The 22,330-nt window shown below is 45.0% G+C and overlaps 1 protein-coding gene across 1 annotated transcript; it reads right to left on the bottom strand.

Moving 5' to 3' along the window:
- Positions 1–6,111: 6,111 nt before the first annotated feature.
- On the bottom strand, positions 6,112–14,344 carry LOC149327970 (uncharacterized). The gene is made up of 5 exons (XM_089563660.1): positions 13,561–14,344; positions 13,436–13,477; positions 11,242–11,328; positions 9,292–9,539; positions 6,112–7,179 (listed from the first exon to the last, which is right to left on the bottom strand). Exons 1-5 carry the CDS (start codon positions 13,667–13,669, stop codon positions 7,003–7,005), a joined length of 663 nt encoding a protein of 220 aa, XP_089419786.1. The 5' UTR covers positions 13,670–14,344; the 3' UTR covers positions 6,112–7,002.
- Positions 14,345–22,330: the final 7,986 nt, after the last annotated feature.

Below are 22,330 nucleotides of genomic sequence, written 5' to 3'. Positions count from 1 at the left end.
CCCAACTCTTCCCATTTCAGGCCCCGGAATACCTCCTATAAGCAGGCGGTGAATAGCATTGGCGGGATCGTCTCTTCCTGCCTGACAGCTTTCCTTATTGGAATTTTATTGCTGACTTTATGGAGGACTATAGTACCTGTGCAATCGTTACAAATATCTTCCAATATTTTCACATAAAACTCTTTCATGCCCTGATTCCGCAATGCCTGCATGAGAGCTGAGGTGTCCATTAGTCAAATCCTTTCTCGCAGGGGCGTAGCCAGGGGGGGTGCTTATGGGGCTTCAGCCCCCCCCCCCCCCCACCGAAATTTTTTCAAACTGTCACCGACCGCAGCATGACCCACGTACATATCGCGACTTCTGCTATCATAGTTTTGTTCTTTCCTGGATCGTCTGTCCTTCCGTGTGTAAAGTTTACTATCTGTGATTCCAGAAGATGTTTAGTTACCCGGTTTTACGCATTATATAGAGTGACTTTTGCTCCCGTTCTAAGAAAAGCCTCATGCCGTTCAGCAGTGCCCACTCCAAACTGGTCAAACGCAGCATTGCCATCACGTGCCTACACGCAGCTCTCTCGAAATCCTGCGATCATTGTGTGCAGGCTGGCTTTGACAAGCAGCTAGTGAGACTGGGTAGCGCTGGCTACCCGTATATGATGATAACAGCGATATGTGAATCTCTGCTACAAAGAATCAAGGTCACTTCTAGCGGTGATACGCAAAGCAAGCAGGAAGACAAGAGGCCTATGGTGGTAATACCGTACATGCATAAGATAGCGCACAATATCAAGAAGGTAGGGGGTCGATATGGTGTAAATGTGTTGTTTTCAGCACCATGCAAGCTTGCAAAAATTTGCTCCATGATGAACAGACGACCCCGAAGATTCGCTATCAAACATCAGATACGGTTCACTGAATGCAAGTCCGAAGTCGTGTATCGCATACCGCTCAGCTGTGGATCCGCCTACATTGGCCAGACTGGCCGGTGTTTCAACGAGAGAGCTAGCAAGCACAGAAGAACAATTAAAAACAATGACAGGGGCAACCTGCCGGATCACTGTAGGGAATGCAGAGATTGCGGACCGATGCTGGAACAGGCAACGTTTATCGGCAGAGGCAAGGAGCGATTTGAAAGAGAGATTATAGAAGCATATCATATACAGAAAGCTGGGTCCACGTGCGTTAGCACTTCATCTATTAAACTATGCCGCCAGGAGCTGGGTTTCTTAGACGGGCACGTGTAGTTCTAGATTCTGTTTTTTGTTCTTGTGGCTTTTTCTTTTCTGCCGATGGTGTTTCGAAATGTGAATTCAAACCATGAATATGTGTTTTTTCTGCTTCCGGTTTGTGATTGATATGTCTTGCCTTATAAAAGAGGGTGTTTCCGCAATAAACCCAGTAGGTAGTAGGCGCTCTTTATGTCATCCCCTTTTTTTCCTGTGTGTGTGTGTCTTTTGCGTCATTCTGAAATTCAATCATGAACCAACTAGCCCCAAAGCAAGTTCTTCTGCTATACATGAGTCTGCAGCACTCGCGCTGGCGGCAGCCATGTTGAATGTGAACGTTCGGTTCGGCTAGCGCCAGTCCAGAAGGCTTTGCGCGAGGCCCGCTCGCTGCCCCGCTCCGAGCTCCGCTTGGCTCGCGCGGGAGCGGTGCCGAGGAGCCGTTCCGCGTACGCGCTCCCGCCTGAGCGTTTTGCGCATGAGCAGTAGCGCTCCCGCTAGCTGGCTGAGCGGAGCGGACGCACAAACCCACTCAGCTTAAACTCTGTAATGACGGTCCGCTCGCGGCAAGCGCAACGACTGGAAGAGGCAGCCAATACTGGCAGATAAATTTAATGATCATTTTCTAGCATCTGGTGCGTCACAGAGCACGCAGAGCTGTTCATCTAGGAGTTACATAACTAAGATAGAAACTAGTTCCATATTCTTGTCTCCAACCACGCCAAGTGAAATCGAAACAGTCATCAAAAGCCTCAAAGATACTTGCGCATGTGGTCATGACGATATTGCAGTCCGTCCGGTGAAAGGATCATGCGACATTTTGAGCGTACCACTTTGTCATATCTGCAACTGCATAATGCGTCATGCGTCATTCCCTGATGAAATGAAGATCGCCCGAGTGTGCGCAATACATAAGAGCGGGGCAAAGAACAATCTTGGTAACTATCGCCCGATATCCGTGCTTCCAGTTTTCGCGAAGGTGGCGGAAAAAATAATCAACACTAGAATCGGCAGTTTTTTGTCCTCTAAGGGTATAATTTCAAAACAACAGTATGGTTTCCAAAAAGGGAAATCCGTTGAATCAGCACTACTGAGTATTAAGGAAAAAATAATAACAAACATAGAGAGACAGCTATATACTCTTGGTATATTCCTAGATTTCAGGAAGGCATTTGACTCCATTAAACACGATATATTGTTTAGTAATCTTTACGACTATGGAATCCGCGGCAAAGCTCTTGATTTGATAAAAAGTTATTTATACAACCGCCTCCAGTTCGTCAGTATTCATAACAGCAGATCAACAGCACAGGTAATTAAATATGGCGTACCCCAAGGCTCCATCTTAGGTCCTCTCCTATTTCTCTTATATATTAATGACATTGTATCAATACCCCAAACCACCGAAATAGTGTTGTATGCTGATGATACTAATGTGTTTTTCCATGGCAATTGTCTAATCACCCTAATGAAGAATGCCAATACATGGCTCGAAGAATTAACGACGTGGTTGCAGCATAGCCAGTTAAGACTCAATACAGACAAAACGAACTACATTATCTTTCGGGCTAAAAATAAGGCGATTGACACTAAACTTAAACTAGTCTTCGAGGGGCAAACATTAAACCGTGTGAGCGCTCAGAAATTTCTGGGTGTACATTTCCATGAAAACTTGAACTGGACACACCACATAAACTATTTGACTATGGACCTCGCGAAAACTATTGGAATGCTAAATAGATTTAAGTTTATGCTCCCAGCGTGGTTCAAACACCAGCTTTATTACACCATGATTAATTCAAGATTGCAATACTGCATACTAGTTTGGGGCACCACTACCACTGGTAATTTGGAACGTCTTCATATTCTTCAAAAGAAATGCATCCGATTCATACAAAATGCAGCGTTGCGAGAACACACAGCTCCACTGTTCGAAAAAATGAAATACTTGCAATTACAAGTATATTTCGACAGCGCTTGGCACTCAACATATTCACTCAAATAAAAAGTAACCTAAATTCATTTCTTGGGAAGTACCGACGTCAAGAATGCGGCTATAACTTTAGGGCAGATTCATTTGCTAAGAAAAAAGTCAGAACTTCCTATGGTACACAACCGTTAGACTACCAGATTCCTGTCCTTTTAAATTTGTTTCCAGAGCTTATTGACAGTGCAGTGAATGTACAGTCACCGTATACTTATAAAGCACGGATAAAAAAAGTACTCCTGGTAGAAAAAAAATGATCTGTCTCCTTGTTATCTCATTTAGGTTTGTGTTTCGTTTGTATTGCTGTGTTCATTGTTAGATTATTGAAATATGTCGATACAAATGTTGCTTCTTCATGCTTTTGACACTGTAATAATTTTTCTGGTTAGGAGCTAATCTTTTGTTGAGATAAATATTTATGCAACTGTGGTTCTTACCTTTTGACACAATAATAACTAACAGGTTGTGATGTAAGCTTTTTTTTTTTGAAGAAAAATTCTCTTGTTTTCTGTAGTACTTACGGTTTTAATTTCATATAATGCTTGTTCACAATGCTTCTGTTTTCTGCACGTAATGAATGGTGTACCATACTTTTTTTCAACGGCATTTGTAGCATAGAGAGTGCAATGTATCTCGCCAGGAGGCGAGGCCTTGTCAGGCGTAGATGAAACGCCTTTTGCCTCGTCTTCCTTGGTAGAATCATCCTCTTTTAAACTCTCTTGCTCATGATGTATACTTGCTTTCTACCAGAAATAAAGTGAATTTGAATACGAGCTCGGAGAGCGGCAGCGTCATGATGATGTCCGCTTTGTTAACATTATCAAGCCCGGGATAGATGCGACGTTTTTCTCGACGATATTCGCGTGGCAGAAAACGCCGCGGTGGCGCGATGCCCGGCTGCATATAGACGGAGTGTAGAAGCGGCGGCGCGCCGCCGCGTATCCCCCTCTACGCGAAAGGAAATGTGTCCAACAAGCGGCAAGCACCACTGACCAAGGAGGTCTGCGAGAGCAGCGACGCTTGCCATTCGGTTAAAATCACGAGTGTTCGCTTCGACACCACTGTACGAATTTTAGCCCGCGTGCATAAGTGTCTATAAAGATTTGCATGCTCGAATGCATGCCGTCGCTTACCTTTGGACGCGCGCTCAGCCGCGGACTTCAGCGGCTGCGGTTTTCTTCGACACATTCGTTTCAGGAAGGAAACGCAGGCATTTCGATCCAAGATTCGTCCGTGTTCTCCAAAAAAGGCGACATTTCGTGTCTGACGAAGCGTTTACTTTCACGACAATAACATTTGCGTGCCAAAATCACTGCATAGCTCGTAGGCCATGAGGGCCATGTTGACGCCGGCAGGAAGAGGCAGCCAAACCGAAAGAGCGGGCTTTCTGAGCTGCTATTGGCTCGCTTCAGCCGCCGCTTCTGGTCTCACCGGACGCCGCGCGTCAATATCTGGCGGGAGATGGACGGCGGCGGGCGTTTTTGTCGATGCGGGGCGTCGACTGCGCGCCGTCGGGCGAAGATCTTCGACTTGCAGCGGTAAAAACACTCCATGTATCCCGGCCTTCATGGTGGTGCCCTGTTTACCAGTGACCGCTGACCCGACAAGCCGTGCCATCTCTGTGCAACGCGAGTTTGTGCCACTTGGAACCATGAATGGATTCAGACAATTCCGCATCAACGAAAATGAACTGTTGATATAGTTAGTGCGAAGGCATTCTGCAATTTGGGACCAGAGGGGCTCCTTATACAAGGATATCGACTGGCGATTTGCCAGCTGGACGGCTCTTGCCAAGGGGGTGGGCTTCGAGGGGACCGCTGTAAGTACCAAAATGGAAAAGAATGCATTGTATGCACCAACAAACATTTTGCATGTTTCTGCGTTTCTTCAACAACTTTGCCTGCACTGTCTATCGCTCGAGCCAGCAGCCTGCACAGCCTAGTGTGAAGCGCGCGCTGTGCCGCAGTACCAGTTGCGCACCTTGAGCGGTTTTCGCTTGTGCTCTGCGCGAGCCACTGCCTCTTGTGAAGCGCGCTGCAAACCGCTGTATCAGCTGCATACCTCGAGCTGACTGCGCGCGCACTGAGCATGCCTATCACTGCAGTTGCCCCGAGCTTTCTCGGAGGCACTCAGAGGGCAAATCGCCTGCACGAGCAACAAGGCTATTTCTTGGGCTAGTTGGCAGTTTACCTTTGAAAGCGCCAAAAAAAGGGGAGATGACAGCGCGCCGTGTCCTGACTCTTTCATGTCCCCCCCAAGCAGCACACCAACAATGGACCGACGCTGGCATAATGCTGGTCAAAACCGGCTCGAAAGTCGTACCGACGTCGGCATTGGGGCAAAAAGTTACTTTTTCCAACCTTGGCCTGATGTTCGGACCAACACTGAACCGACATTCATGCCACTATCAGACCACTGTTCAGCCGCTCTACCAACACTGAACCGACATTCATGCCACTCTCAGACCACTGTTCAGCCGCTCTACCAACACTGAACCGACATTCATGCCACTCTCAGACCACTGTTCAGCCGCTCTACCAACACTGAACCGACATTCACGCCGCTATTGTACCCACTTTCAGCCACTCTACCAACACTGAACCGACATTCATGCCACTATCAGACCACTGTTCAGCCGCTCTACCAACACTGAACCGACATTCATGCCGCTATTGTACCCACTTTCAGCTGCTCTACCAACACCGGCTTGACATACCACAATTAGGCCACTGTTCAGCCTTTCTGCTAACGCTTGCCCGAAGTTTATACCATTGCATTTCCAGTTCAGCGAATATTCACATTCCAGTTAATGTTCGCATTGGGAAAGCCATGGGTTTTGGCATTGCAAAGCTGCAATCATCTCTTCTATACACATGCACAACAAAATGAGGCAACGAAAGAATCCAACTGAGAAACTATTTATTAAATAATTAGGCACCGTGGCTGGGGACGCGCGGTTGCGCGAGTCCTGCGAGGCAGCGAGGGCCGCGCAGGAGGCGGGACCTTGGGAAGGAGCCAGGGCCGCGCGGGAGGAGGATTTCTGGGAGGTGGGGGCCGCTTGGGGAAGGGAGGGCACTGTGCTGGGGGCTGAAGCACAGGGGCTCGCAGTGGTTGCCAGGCCGGCAGCGGTACTTGGCAGAAACGCTTCGGCAAAACGCCTTTTGCGTCCGCCGCCACGGTCCACCGAACCTGGCAACCACTTCCTAATAAACCCCTGCGCTTCCACCACATCCGCCCCCGTCTTCTCACAGATGGCATCTGCATAAGATAAGCGTTCATTTTAGGCCAGCAGAAAAAGTTTGCTCGTTAACAGAAATCAAGATTATTTCAGCAACAGAGAAAACAGAAAAGGCCACAAGTACATGTTAACTCAAAGTGCGTGCCAAAATGAAAGGACTACAGTATCCAAATACAACTTGAGGAGAAAATCCACCTGCAAGCTCTTCTAACCAACTGTATAAAGCTGCTGCGACATCACGGTCGACCACTTTGCACTACTAACATATGGGAGCACAAATGGCTGGCAGATACAAGGCATGACTACGATCCATGACAAGAGATGGATGTGACTGATGGGAGGGCTTTCTTTGAAAGGCATCTGCTGACTCATATATCTTCAGATGCACATGGAAGAAAACTGCAGATGACTACCCCCATAAAAACAGTAACAAAATATTCACCTGTAATGAAAAAGAAAACTGGTAAAGTATCAACTGAAAAGAAGAAAAGAAAACAAAGCACAGCAGAACCTGGTGCATGTTCTTCCACTCATCTTCTAAAATTCAGTTAAAAGCTACTGCAACAACATACCTGTTGCCACCTTGCATAACTTCAGGGCAATAAATGACCACTTGCCCTTGCGCCCATGGAGGCTGTACATCCTCTGTACAGCCACCCCCATGATGGCGGTCATTATGTTGGAGCCCACCTCCCTCAGGCCCTTGCCCCCCAGGCGGACCAGCTGCTTTCGCTGAAAAGAAACACCACAGGTGCACAAGCTATTAGGCACAAACATCAATTATAATTTCATTTAGTTTAGCAGAATCGAATAGCTAAGACAATTGTGTGACTACCTGTCAACAGCCCATGCGAGTACCTACAATCATAATGCATAATTTCTGTATGATACAATAGCTTGACTAGTTGCTACCAGCAGAAAGCACCACCACCAATATGGACATTCTTTTTTTTCCCAGTTTACTAAGAGCAGGGAAACTTTAGCGATTAAGCAAAGGTGGCCAACTCCTACCCATTATGCTTTGCATCTTGGACATTATTATATTATAACTATAATGCTTTTTGCAGATATCTATGTGCTGGATGTGTTTTCTCTGCACAGCGGTTACGCTAAAATTGATTTGGTTTTTAGAACTTAAAGTTCCAAAGTGACTCAGGCTATGATGAGGGACACCATAGTGGAGGGCTCCGGAAGTTTCGACCACGTGGGGTCTTTAACATGCGCCACTGACATCACACTGCACACGGGCGCCTTGCTTTTCGCCTCCATGGAAAACTGGCCATCACGGCTCGGTTTGAACCTGAGTCTTTGGGTTCAGCAGTCGAGTGCCCTAACCACTGAGCCACCATGGCGGGGCTCACTACCCTGAAATTGAGCAGTCTAATTAATGCTATACAAAGGGCGCTTATTTAAATCCCCAAGCACCTGAGTAAAGCTGCGTGCTTAGCAACCACATTTAATTAAACGATGTTGCTTGTTTTTGGCAGCAGATTAAGTAATGAAATGTGCATAATGTGAGCAAAAGACAGGGAAGAGGTGGGTTAAAGCTGCCCCATTATTTGGGAAACCTAGCCGAAATTAAAGACGCGCTGAGAGAGGACCAACTTCCAGCTGTGTTCACAGCAGTTCATGCAACAGTATATTAACCGAAAGCTCAGCTTCCTGTAAAACAGACCTTACAACATCCTTAATGTTAGCTACAAAGTCCACTGCTGAACTAAATTAAAACAGCACAACAATAAATGACAAATGTAAGGAAAATGAGGGGCTCGTTATGAGACACATACGAAGAAAGGCAGCCACAGGCAACAAAAGCATAGGGGATTTTTTTTTTGCTGTTGATCGATGTAAAACAATAATGTAATCACAGAAATATTTGACTGAGAAAAAAAATTTGTTGGAACCAAGTCTGTTATGCAACGACCGGCCACCGGCAGAGCTCTGGAAAACTACATCGAATGACATTGAGTGACACCATCTGAGAGCAACTGCCCCAAAAAAGCCTGTGACTGCACCGCCAAATACCAAGCTACTACAAGATGTGATAGGTGCAATGCTTCGCACAGAACCAGCATCAGTAGCTTGGTTTGCTGTTTAGCGCTCCTTCTCGCCTAAACGCTCTGATGCGACAGCAGTCTCGCAGGTGGCATTTTCTTTGCATTGCGTGGCTGAAACATGATGTGACAACTGGCACTTGCCGTAAGCAATATTGCGAGCGCCACATGTTCAGCACTGCTACTGAGCCCAACAAATTGATAGGAGCCAAAGAGCAGATAAAGAGAGTCCCCTAACAGCTGTCCCGACACGTGATGCAGTTTTTGCAAGCTCTGCTACCGGCTGGGCATTGCGTACCACTTTTGCTTCCAACAGTAAATCTCACCACACAAGGAATCGACAGGGCGTTCCAGTGAACACTCTCAAAAATTCCTAAAGAAGCGCAAGTTCGATATGGGAAAACAATTTTTTTTTTGGAGGAACGATCTCTCAGCAGTGGTGGACATAATTTACTGCATAACTGTGCGTGTGTACCTGCAAATATTTCTTCTATTTTGAACTCCCTATTCTTAGGAATTCCTGAAAATGTTCACTGAAACAGCCAGTGTGTATATCAGCAAGCAACTTTCATGAACAAGACATTTACATTAACAAAACACACTGTGACAGCACACTCCAGCACAACAGTAGGAATTATATCTATGAAGAGCATGTTATTCACAGAGCACGGCATGCAAATACTCTTGGAGCTCAAGATTTCTTCACAAACCTCGGAATTACATTATGCATGCAATTCGTTAGTAGGCATTCATTTTTTCCAGACACGAATTATCAGAAACATTAAATCACCAGTCCAGCAGCCACGCTGTCGTCCTGGACGGCAGCTTCCACAGTGTCCAACTCCTCGGGGGAGAATGCGGGCAGTGCAAGGGTGGGAGGCGGTGGCGAGGGGGACACTGGCCGAGTCCTCTGCTCCAGCTGCCGGTCCGACCGCAGCAGCACATGATCCTCCAGCCTTTGTAACCGCTGCATTAAGTCGCGCTGCTGCTGTCGGACCTCCAGCACCAGGCACATCAGCTTCAGCAGGGTAGCTGAAACTGAAGCAATCAACAATTTCAGTGAGAGCAGGGTTAACCTGGGCGCAATAATATCATTTGCGCACTGAGGTACAATAAAGAACAGTATGAGGCTAACAGTAGGCAGCAACACACTCTGTACTATGCTCCTAAACTTCCCCCAGTTTTTATCCTCCAGGACACTTCTAATTCATGTTCTATTCCTTGCTAGCCTAATTTAAATGCCATAAATGTCACCATGCACTGACAAACACCTAGGTGAAATGGAGCTGCTCTATGTGTGATAGCTAGCACAGAACCTGCAGCCTTGTAGTGTAAAGGACTTCTCAGTCTATGAGCTTCGCCAATTTTTACATTGCTTCATGGGCATTTCCACTGCTATTGCACCATGGCAGAGATGGCAGCAGTTAGTCGCAAATGGATTCTTCCAGTGTCATGAGAAGCATGTGCTAATAGAAGCGAGAAAGCAGAGCAGGCCTGTGCCCTTAATATAGCATTGCACCATTTGGAAAGTATTGCTCACGGCAAAACCCACATTGGCCAAAATGCTGGAGGTAGACATCTGTTTTAACTGCAAGTGCTGGCAGGGATCAATGCATTAAAACTGCAACAAAGATAGCCCTTATGGAATTATAGCCCTTAGCTGACAAGCGAAATGCAACAAAGAGGTGGACCAAATGTTTCTTGCTAGGCACAGGAGGTCCCAAACCGTTGAGAAATAAAACAAGGTCACATTTATCTCTTACCACGCATCCATTTTCTGCAGGCAAGACAAGACTAGGAGCCAGCTGATGTGCTCACAAGGCAGTTAGGCTGTTCAGTTCTTTCCTAAGCAAGAGGTCCTCCTTCAGAGCATGCCACTATTATTGGCTGCTTATCTCCTTCAGCACCCTTTATGGGAGCTTTGTGATAGCGCAATTAATTTTTTTTTCAGCACATTTCGCTGCATCCAAGGCACTGCATTGACTTCCAACCAGTAAACTTTTAAAATACTTTGAAAGACAATGAAAAATTACAATATGGGCCTTGCTGACCAACCGCGACCAAGCGACCAAATTATGCTGGTAAGGAAACAAATGCACAGAACATGGGACTACTGTGTAGAGTGCAATTCGTAGGAGTGGCTTCCTGGTGGTGATGTAGGCCGAGAGAGGCAACAGAAATGCCAGGATCCAAAAGAACCCAACAAAAGCACAACATACAGCTCTTGGGAAGGGCACACAACAACCACTCCACTATGAATCACAAGAGGAGAAAGCAATGGAAGTACTAGGTTGTAAATTCCAGTACCACTTCAGTTCAATACAATGGTTTTTGAGAAATACATGTGATGATTTTCAGAGTGACCCCTTTCAAAGCACATAGTTTGAAACTAGAAATGTGCTCCTAGCACCGTTTCAAGAGCCACTGAGGAGAACTCCGTGCAAATATCTTCCTGAATAAGTATATTCTCTAGGTCTTTCTGGGCCTGTTGACTGCTGCTCGGCAGCAGCAGGGACAATGAGAAATTTAAAATTTGCTCTGTTTTTCTTTAAGGCAAAGCAGATCTAGCTTCTATATTTTGTTGTGTCACTTGATACTAGACAAAATAGGAGTGTAATTAAAAGAAAGGAACACAGTGAAAAGACGGGACAAGCAGCATTTGTTCTGTCCTCTCACTGTGTCCCCATGTTTGGCTTGCATTTCTCTTTTTGCACAAAAGTAAACAAAGTGAAAATCTCACCATCAACAGTCCCAGCTGTCGACCCCTCCAGCTTGCTGGGTGGCGCACTGTTTTCGTTCACGCTCTCCCCAGCGTGATTCAGTGGGGCTGGAGATGAACATGCGTCATTGATGGCAATCCAGGAAGTACAGAACACACTACTGTGTACAACCACAATGTCACATTTCTATCCTAATTGAATGCAGAAATGCTACTTCAGGATATTTTTGGAGAAGGGACAGAACAGTTGCATGGCCAGGCTATTTTTCATACAGGTGATCTTTTTAAAACACAATAGACACAAAATTACGAAGTTCAGAAACAAATTCCTGGTTATATAGAGATGCCCCCCAGGCAATAGTAACACTTCCTTTGGCCGAAAAGATATTTTAATTTGGTTTCAATCACAGGCTGTACAAAGACTTCATAATTCAAAACCCATCAAAACCGACACCTCCATGACAAGTAGTTGACGTGAAAAACAATGTCACATCATGCAGATACCTATGACACATAAAAGAACGTTGTGATCCAACTGCGGCGGCGCGTTTCGATGGAGGCGAAACGCAAGAGGTACCCGTGTGCTGTGCGATGTCAGTGCACGTTAAAGATCCCCAGTCGGCTGAAATTATCCCAGGGCGCTACGGCACCTCCTTCTTCCTTTCTTCTCACACTCCCTCCTTTATCCCTTCTCTTATGAATGTCCACCGAAATGCGAGAGAATTACTGCACCACTTTCTTTCCTGAAAAATCAGTTTTCAATTTTTTAAATATGTGTCTATAGTACTTCAATAATTACATTTCTCATGCACCAGCATGGTGCATTGGTACCGTATTTTCCGGTGTATAAGACGCGGCTTTTTTCAAAAATCTTGGTGGTGCGTCCTATACAAGGGTGCGTCTTATATGCGAATTTTTCGTTTTTTTTTTAGAGAGTTCAGAAATTACTCAGGTTCATGTTCAAGCCTTTTTTACCGAAAAAATATCACTAGCAATGAAGCGGTTGTAACACGGTTAATACTTCAATACGGGGACCACCGTGCGCAACTTTTTTTAGGTGAACTTTATCATGAAACGACGGGGATGACGACTTCCGGGATCACAAACACACCACCGTTTCGGAGGCCCCAAGCAAAAGTAATGTGAAATGCCAAAAGATGACGACAATCACGCTTCTCGCCATTGTCAAGACAAGCCAGGACAAGCCGGCGTTCTTTTTTCAGCCACCCTTTGCCACTTTGTTTGCTCCATGTACGTAGTGCGAAGAGAATATTTCAGTCGCGTTGCCACCAGAAATGGGCGAACTTTTTGATAGCGCATCCGAAGGTGAAGACTTCCAAGGTTTTAAGTAGAAATAAAATGTTCTTATGGACATGTGGGAGAGTTTTTTCGTTTTTCTTTCTTTTTTTCCAAAACGTGGGCAGGAATGGCGTGAGTGTTGCCTTTTTCGACCACTTAGCGTTGCTTAAGAATTTCTCACAAGTACGGTGAATTTCGTGATGGTCGCGCAAGCGTGTTTAATTGATCCTCACTAGCCCAACTGGGAAAACTGGGGTGCGTCTTATATAGCAACTTTTTCAGTTACAGCCTGCATATATGGCGGGTGCGTCTTATACACTGGAAAATACGGTACATTTAAGGACACAAAAGAAACTGTCATGGCGAAACCAAACACAGAGAGCGGAATATATGTCATGTGAATAGAAACCTGTTCGCAGTACTGTTAACGTGGGTAAGAGAGTTTGCCACGAAATGGTTACTGGCAGAATCACTGCTGATCTGAGAGCATGGCAAATGTAAAAAGCTGATGCCAAGTCTGAGCACGTTCCATTTCTCTGCAAGTGCAATTAGCTACGGTGGAGTTTTTTTCCCAGATTTTGCAAGCATACTACCATAAATCCCCAATCAAAACTAACACAATGTCGACCTTACATTAAATAGAAATGAGAAATGGTGTTTTAGTTTTAAGGCGGTTAACATCCAAAGGCGACTCAGGCTATGAGGGACGCCGTAGTGAAGGGCTCCGGAAATTTCGACCACCTGGGGTTCTTCAACGTGCACTGACATCGCACAGCACACGGGCCTCTAGAATTTCGCCTCCATCAAAATTCGACCGCCTTGGCCGGGATCGTACCCGCGTCTTTCGGGTCAGCAGCCGAGCGCCGTAACCACTGAGCCACCGCGGCGGCTTAACAAATGAGAATTCATGTCTTACGTGGTGACGGCAGCTGTACAACATCGTTGTGGCCCTCATTTCCTAAAAAAGAATTGCACATGAACGTCTTGTTGAGTATGCAAAATAATTTCTCATCAATAAAGAAATATGAGAATTTCAATTACCAGAAACTGCCGAGCTTTCTAGGGCTGAAGTGAACTCGTAGCGCCGCACCTTTTTTTCGGCGCTCTTGTAGGATCCTGCAAACATTCTCAATATCTCGACAAAAACCATGTCATCTCCAAGCAACAGTACGGATTTCAAAAAAACAAAACAACTGAGGCCGCCTTACTGGAAATCAAAGAAAAGCTAATTGAAAACATAGAAAATAAACTGCTAACAGTTGGCATATTCCTTGATATGAGGAAAGCGTTTGACTCGGTTAACCATAAGATATTGCTTGAAAAAATGCAGTGTTATGGAATACGCGGTGTTCCTTTAACCTTATTTGCTAGCTACCTTGACAACCGATCTCAAACAACTATCATTAACGGTATTTCATCTGGGATCGGTCAGATTGTGTCTGGTGCGCCACAGGGCTCCGTTCTAGGACCAACGTTGTTCTTATTATATATTAATGATATCGTCAACCTTCATCCAGCAGACAACATTATAATCTATGCAGACGATACTAACGTATTTTTTTCAGGGCAAGATAGTAATATTTTGCAAGCAGCCTCCAATAGTTGGTTATCCCAATTGTCTGTTTGGTTAAAATCAAATAGGTTAGAACTTAATGTCAGGAAAACAAAGTACATACTGTTTAGAGCCAAAAATAAGGAAGTTCCGAACAACTTCCAAATTCACTTCGAGCAAGCTCCTATAACTCGTGTCAGCTCTACAATGTTCCTTGGAGTCATTTTTGAAGAACATTTACTCTGGACAGATCGTGTAAGCTACGTTTGCACTAAAATGGCTCGCTCTGTTGGTATCCTAAATAAATTTCGCACAATACTGCCTCGAAAATTCAAACTACAAATTTATTTCTCTCTAGTCTTTTCGCATGTACAATATTGTTTGTTGATCTGGGGAACGACTACCTCTACCAATTTTGTGAAAGTACTTACTTTACAAAAAAGAGCTGTACGAGCGATTGATAACTTACATTACAGTGAGAGCACGGGTCCTTCCTTCCTCAACCATAGACTGCTAACCATCACGGCCGCTTACCACAAGAAGCTTGCTGTTTATATCAGAAACCTTATGAAAGGAAACTGGCAGACTTTCGAGAGCACATATTTAATTGCCCAAACAGCATACAGTCTTAGGCACCCTCAATACCATGCACCAAAATCTCGTACAAACTATGGGTTCCAAAAACTAACTCACATAATTCCTCATAATTAAACACGTATCCATACTTAACAGAATTGTCGCTACAAAATATGTCCGAGGGCTGCTTTGCTGACTTGATGCCCGTTCAGCTGCCTGTATAGCAACACTCAGGCCAACAGACTATCAGTTTGAAAGCCTGTGAAACACTCATGTGGCAGAGGCATTGTTTTATTTACAATTAAAAGTGTGATTCTGGTTTCTAGGATTTAACAGCTTTAAGCTATGAAGAATGACATAGCGGAAGACTCCAGATTAATTTAGACCACATGGGGTTGTTTAACATGCACTGATATTACAGAGCACAAGCGCATTCTGCACTGCTCCATTTCACCACAGACAGGATGTAACCTGGGCCCTCGGCTCAGCAGCATGGACCACTCAGCTACTGCGACAGGCTAACAATTCAAACTGAACTAAATGTAAACAGCTGGATGAGTTGGTTCTGAATTTGCATTATGAAACACTGTCTCAGTGCACAACAAACATGGATGAGGAAAGAGCACACAACGCAAAGCATCAATTGATGTCTGGCATTTGTATTGTGTGCTCTTTCCTTGTCTGTGCTTTTTGTGTGCCAAAAAATGTTTCATAATTCAAAAAAAAAAATACCATACTAAACCTTTCTGTACTAAATATTATTAAGCATACTGAGTGCAGCACTAATTCTGGGAACTACAGGTCTTCAAAAACAAGGCACTAATGAGTTTCAGATGTAGTTCATCAGCTTACAAGTGCAATAGCTAACAGTTCATTCTGCTCCTCTTTTTGACAGCTGGCTAAGCGGTGGCTATCAACATGACTTCTTAGTCGTAATTTAGCCATGCAGAGGTGCAGACTCACAGAATCTAGCAAAGAGGCCTTTACAATCGCTGATGAAGCTACCATCAATATGTCTGCAATAAGACTACTTATGGCAAGTGGTAACGACGACCACTGGGCAACGCATCCACTCCCCTCCGAGAGCTGGCTCGGCCTCAGCTTTTGTGAGCCGCGTCACCTCCGAGCTCCTGGCCACAGGCCAGTAGCACTCTTCTTTTGTCTCTGTGAGCCATCCGACAGGAATGACTGCAAGGCAGTCGTCCTCAAGAGGAAACTTCACCACAGCGAATGGTTTTGACATGCTGCACAGAGGAAACACGACAAAAGATTAATGGGCAAACAAGGATTTTTACCAGACACTCTCTGTGCCATTCTCTACTGGCACTTGCCTGTTTGGGTGCCGAAAACTTCACACTACCATGACAACTGACAGGTACTCTTACAACCATCTCGTTCTACTTCGCAACGCACTTCTGAACTTTCATGAGTTGAGAGTTACAAGTGTCACGAGCGCCTGCAATTTGGGACTTATTTAAACAATATTTCTGTGCCTGCTGTCATGTGAAACAAATAACAGCCAGCAATAGTGGCGTGCAACTTCACTGCATTGAACATCAAACTGAGTGCAGTCTACCAGGAGCATAGTGATGAAAAAAGAAACCAGTAAAACGCAAGATTGACCAAATGAGGAAGAGAGAAAACAAGCGCGTTCAATTAGCGAGCTCGAAACTAGCACTCGCTATATGTAGAGTCACACTGATCTAGACTTTGTAATACAAGGCTCTGAGTAGCGGGAAGGGACACACATAAATAAAAAGTACTCTCAATTTTTTTTCTGTAACCGATCACTGGCAGGAGCAGCATTACTTCTGGCAGTACAGAAGAATTGTGTTCATTCATCCTGTTCTTGTCACATTTCTCTCATCGCACGGAGACTCGCAACGCAACAATGTCAACACTGCCATGGAAGCATTTGTCAATCAAGCACAAGGCATGCAGGCTGCGACTCTATGACGTCTGACATGCATGCCTGAACCAAGCGATTAGCCTCACAAAAGCAAAAATTGGCGATGAAAAACACTCAACTGCATCGCACGTGGCAACTGGTTGGTCATGGGGGGCGCCGCAGAGAACGGCTCCGGAAATTTCGACCACCTGGGGTTCTTTAGAGTGCACCGATATCGCGCACAGTACACGGGCCGCTAGAATTTCGCCTCCATCGAAATTCGACCGCCGCAGCCGGGATCGAACCCGCGTATTTCGAGTCAGCAGCCGAGCGCCGTAACCACGTGACGACTGTCATTGCGATCATGATCATAATATCTATACACGTACATAAATGTACGATGTGCCGTGAGAAACAAACCCTCTCAGAAGCAATGCGCCAACAAGATTTGCCGGGATAGTGCGTTCACCCTGATGAAGGAACACACAAACACACACGACATTTAGAAGCGCTTCCCTTCGTGTACGTGTGTGTTACTTCATATTACCCCAACCCTTACACGCAGTTACACCTTGCAATGCGCCGCTGAGTTAATCAAAAGACAACTGCTGACAGATGCCTACAGACAAGTTAGATAAAGGGGCGACATACGAGGCGTGCTCATTGTCCTCACTCTTGACAAGTTCACAAGTAAATATTAGCTGACAACTAACATGAAAGGGAAAAAAGGACAGAATGTATACTTACGCAAGCAGTGCCTCCTGGTTCCCCTCGGTGACTCACGCGTGCCGCCACCAAACTTCAAAAAGCTTGAAGAAATAAAAATTCACAAGCGCGCGTTTTGCTGCCAAACGTCCAAACGAAATGACCACAAGCTATGGATTGGGATTGGCTTGGAACGTACGTGGGAGCGAGAGCGGATGCCTACGTTTATGCGTAAAGCGGTGTTTAGTTTCGAAAAATTTCTTTGAAGCTTAGTGTTGACAACACCGCCAAGAATAATTTTTATCAATTTTTTTTATACTTCAATTTATTAATGAGCAACACATCTTATTTTACGCGACAGCTAAGATGGAATGGCATGGCTACTTTTGACTACTTTCAGCTCAAGTTTTGGCTCCTTTTAAAATGTTCCCAACGGCAACCCTGCCCGCGAGTCATCGCGCTTGTTTTTCTTTTGTGGTGTGGAGGTGTTGGTCGTACTGCCTGTCTGCTGTCCCTTTGTGCGGCTGTTGCGGTCCTCGTCTTTCACCGCAAAGCTTCTGCATTTCGCCATGAATGCAAAGCAACGCAAGTACCGTATCGTTGAAAAAGAATACCGTGAGATCTTGCAAGATCTCGGTATTTCACAACGGCCGGTCGCATCTACGTCTTCAAGCTTGGATCAAGGCGGCAGGAAACGATCGCACTCCGAAACATCAGTTGACGTACGCACCCCCCAACTCTTGCTACCGTCCGAAGCAACCACGCGACGCAGAAGCGAAGTGCGCGCTGAAGACGCGTGATTGAAATCTATGACCGTAATCAATATGAAGACGATTAACCGATAGCGATTAATACGTCCCTATCGAAAAATCTCGTATATATGTGTCATATGTGTCTGGTTCATACGAGATTATGGAATATCTCGTATGATTATGGAATATCTCGTATGTGTCATATGACACATATGACACATATGTGTGTCATATGTGTCTGGTTTGCAATTTTTGGGAAAGGAAAGGGAAGGGCTGGGGTGGAATTATAAGGCAATTAACATTAAAATAGCTTCCATTGAAGTTAGTAAACTAAAGAAAGTAAAAAAAAAAAATTCGGACGCGAAAAAAAAACTACGCGCCGTTCCGGATTCGAACCACCGACCTAGAGATTCACACCTCACTACACTACCCACTACACCACTGCTGGCATGGCGAAAAGTGCTTCACATTTCGATGACAAGACTTATGCTATGCTTCCCACTATAGAATTCGACGGTTAGGTGCGAGGACAAATGTTCATTTTTAAGGTATAAGGAGCTGAACTACAGCCGATTGCACTTCCACTGATTTTGTGGATCTTGATGTGCTCTGTGATAAGCACTGAATGATCTGATATTTGTATGTATTTTAATTTTCACAGCGCCTGCACCATTGATCGTAGTACTCTCATTGCGCACATATTGTTAACTACAGTCGGAGCTCTTGCATGAAAATACCTGGCGTTATTAGCTCAACTAAGCCCAGAAGGCAACATTTGCCTTCTGGCTGAACGTTTGTCCAAGCACATTGGAAACGCCTAACGTCATACTGTTTGGATAGGCGCGGTTTACAACAAGAGGGCACAAGCAGAGAATCAAGGAGAAAAATATTTGAAACAGGCCAAGAGTTTTTTTTATGCGTTGGTTGGGCACTTGTTAATCGCTTGTTCATCCCTTCTTTTCCGCGTGTTTCAAACAGCAAGGCCCACTCTATGAGAGGCACTCATCAGCGGCTATGTGTTTCGCACGAGATTGATGCATGTAAGCTGATACGGTGCATATCGGAGCTCTTGTGTACGCACGAGTGTCGCGTGTCAGTTAAGGTATGCCACATATGTAATCCATACAAGTCACCTTTCCGTAGCGCGTGAACTACTATATATGCAGAAGATGTGTTCATCTGTGACATTTGTGACGCGTATGAGCTCGTAAGCAGCCTATACGCGTTCATACGAGACACATTAATTTGTGACACACATGAACTCGTATGAAGTATATGTGCTGATACGAGGCGCATTGGTCGACACATGGCTCATATGGTGCCCATATGAGTCAAACGAGGCACATATGAACTCGTATGAAGCCTATATGTGTTCATATGAGGCACATATACTGACACATATAACTCATATGGGCTGCATACGAGGCAAAGGGAGAGAACGAGTACCGTGGAGGCGCAATGCCTTCGCATTCTTCCAATTCGAGTTCCCGCAGACGATGTAACGTTTTTTTCTTAAGCTATATGTATCTCTTATATAAGCGCATGGTCAGAGCTGTCCTATCATGGAGCAAACGCACGTTACTCTTTACCCATTCCTGCTTTAATGGAGTGCTCGACACGTTGCGCCATGCATATATGTTTTGGTGCTGTTCTGCAGGTATACCGCATTAACTGCGACGCCCAAGCACATCAAGGTACAGCGTATTTAACGTTAGAGACGAGAAGTTATTTTTATAAAATGCTATTTATAGTTTTTGAAATTCAGGCCTGAAAATCGGTGCTGCATATATGTTTCTCCGACTCGCATTCTTTCATTGCACGACTGGACTTTTCACATTTACACAGAACGAAGACCACAACCTTAAAGGGGGAAATAATCGCATGCATGCATGCAACTTTGCATATTTTAGTTTAAAAAACTGAGATTTAAAAAATCTCACAGGAGGTTATGCGGGTTTTTACGAAGATATCATTATCTACGCCCCGGACTATATATGCTAATAAATAATTAACAATGTGCGAGCTATATATATATATATATATATATATATATCGCGCCTATCGCCGCAATTGAGAAAACTAAGAAGTCACAATAGCAACTGCATGATGCTCCATAGCAGTCGGCACTTCAAAGTTGCGTTGCCTATTGCAGGAATTGGTCAGCTTCTAAATATGGCAAAGTCAATGCAGGGGAAACATTCGAGAAAGTGGTCCAATACTGCCAACTTCTAAAAATGGCTGAGCCAAGGCGGGTGAAACGTCCGAGAAATTGGTCCAATACTACCAACTTCTAAAAATGGCTGAGCCAAGGCGGGGAAAACGTCCGAGAAATTGGTCCAATACTACCAACTTCTAAAAATGGCTGAGCCAAGGCGGGGAAAACGTCCGAGAAATTGGTCCAATACTACCAACTTCTAAAAATGGCTGAGCCAAGGCTGGGAGAACGTCCGAGAAACTGGTCCAATACTGCCAACTTCTAAAAATGGCTTAGCCAAGGCTGGGAGAACAGAGGCAACGCGGGGCCTTCACAGGGCTGTCGTTTGCCAACTCAGATCCTACATTGGACCGATGTCATGTGCTGCTTGGGCCTTTCCTTTCGGCGCTTAAAATATTGCAGCAATGAAGAGGAAGATTGAATTTCTGCTGAAAATGACGGGTAATATGTTACAGAGCAGAAGTTTTTGCTGGGCTAGTTGGTTCATTCTGACATTAGTGAAAACAGCGCGAAAGAAGAAGCCGGAAGGCGAAACGAGGAAGTGACAGGAAAGAGCGCTGACTGACAACTGAATTTATTGAGCGAAACTCGCGCAATATATAGGAAGGCAGTGGCAAAGATAGTCAGATGCAGTCAACGTCACATGGTGCAAACAGCCAAACATTGCTAAATTTTTATTGTTGACTACGCGTGTTTCAATCGTTGAGTGTCACTGTTTCATCGTTTTATTGTTAAGGTCTGTGCATGTTTTTAGCCATACGTTGTTACATTCAGTTAGTTTTTATTCTTTCCACAATTCCATTTCGTCAGTTTTTATCGGTTTTACCCTTGTTACCTGCTATGGATGTTTTATCGGTTTTTATGGCTCTTTACACCCTGTCACATTAACTGTTTATGTCATCATGTATTTTTTTGTTACCATCCCCTTCAGATTCTGGTGACTTTTAGCCTTTTCACCCTGTTATGTTTTTATTCGCTTTTATGGCTCTTTACACCATGTAACATTAACTGTGTATAGTTATTGAGTGTTGTTTTCATTTTGTTACCATCCCTTTTGAGATTCAGTTCACTGTTAGCTTTATCACCCTGTTTTGTTTTTATCGCTTTTATGGCTGTTTGCACTATGTGACGTTGACTGCATCTGACTATCTTTGCCACTGCCTTCCTATATATTGCGCGTGTTTCGCTCAATAAATTCAGTTGTCAGTCAGCGCTCTTTCCTGTCACTTCCTCGTTTCGCCTTCGGGCTTCTTCTTTCGCGCTGTTTTCACTAATGTCAATATGTTACCGACTGTACTGTTTCCGAGTGATCCTCCAAGAGGCTAACACCAACGTCAGGTAGTTTTTTTTTATGAAAACTTCCCAGGTAGCACACGACTGCGGGCCAATACTGGAAATCCACTGGCAAAGCGTGGCCCTAACTAGGCCCAGAGTTGCCAGTGAGCATCCGATATTGGTTGTGCCACTCCTTAGCACATCCAACAATGGCCCTGGTTGTCCGTCGCTTTACCAGTATTGGCTGAGCCGTCATTAGATCCTGGCTATCATGGGCCAGGTTAGCCAGGATTGCCCCACTGTTTGCCATTGCTGGCTGTGCCATCATCGAATCCTGGCTATCATGGGCCATGTTAGCCAGTGTTGTTCCACTCTTTGCCAGAATTGGCTATGCCATTTCCGGCAGCTGGTTATATTGGCCTAGGATTGCTCCCCCTTATCCAGTGTTCAAAGTATACTGGCAAACGTTGGTAAACGTTGTGTCGTCCATTAAAATGGGTTCAAAATTAATTTTATTGTCGAGTACCATATTGCCACCTAGTATTGCCAGGTGGCGCATAGGAAGTAGGGCGACGACAACGAAGTAGGGCTCGCGCGGTGTGGAGTCTGTCGCTGTTGTTGCCCCAGCTTGCCTGCCTTCCCTTTCGTGCCTGCTAATAAAGCCCCCCTTCGTCAGCAAGTACGTTACAGTTACAGGCTGTTACAGTTACAGTTACAGTTACAGTACGTTACAGGCTGGAATGACGAGAAGGTAAGGTCTATCGTTGCCTCTCGAGTTCTTCTTGTACAAGAGACCTTGCCGCAAACAGAAGGAGCCAAGACGTCGAGAGAAGTGGCGAGGTATAACC

This window comes from Amblyomma mixtum, chromosome 10 (genome assembly GCF_055824585.1).
Source record: "Amblyomma mixtum isolate Tamu chromosome 10, ASM5582458v1, whole genome shotgun sequence".
Taxonomy (NCBI): domain Eukaryota; kingdom Metazoa; phylum Arthropoda; class Arachnida; order Ixodida; family Ixodidae; genus Amblyomma; species Amblyomma mixtum.
Note: the sequence above shows the minus strand (reverse complement) of the source record. Positions and strands in the feature narration are given on the sequence as shown.

Excerpts from the sequence above, each read along its gene's own strand:
- LOC149327970 (XM_089563660.1), bottom strand. The coding sequence starts at position 13,669 with ATGGTTTTTGTCGAGATATTGAGAATGTTTGCAGGATCCTACAAGAGC. Across the intron at positions 9,540-11,241 it reads GACAGCTGGGACTGTTGATG|TTTCAGCTACCCTGCTGAAG; the intron begins GTGAGATTTTCA and ends TGATTGCTTCAG. Across the intron at positions 7,180-9,291 it reads ACAGCGTGGCTGCTGGACTG|CGAAAGCAGCTGGTCCGCCT; the intron begins GTGATTTAATGT and ends GTTTCTTTTCAG.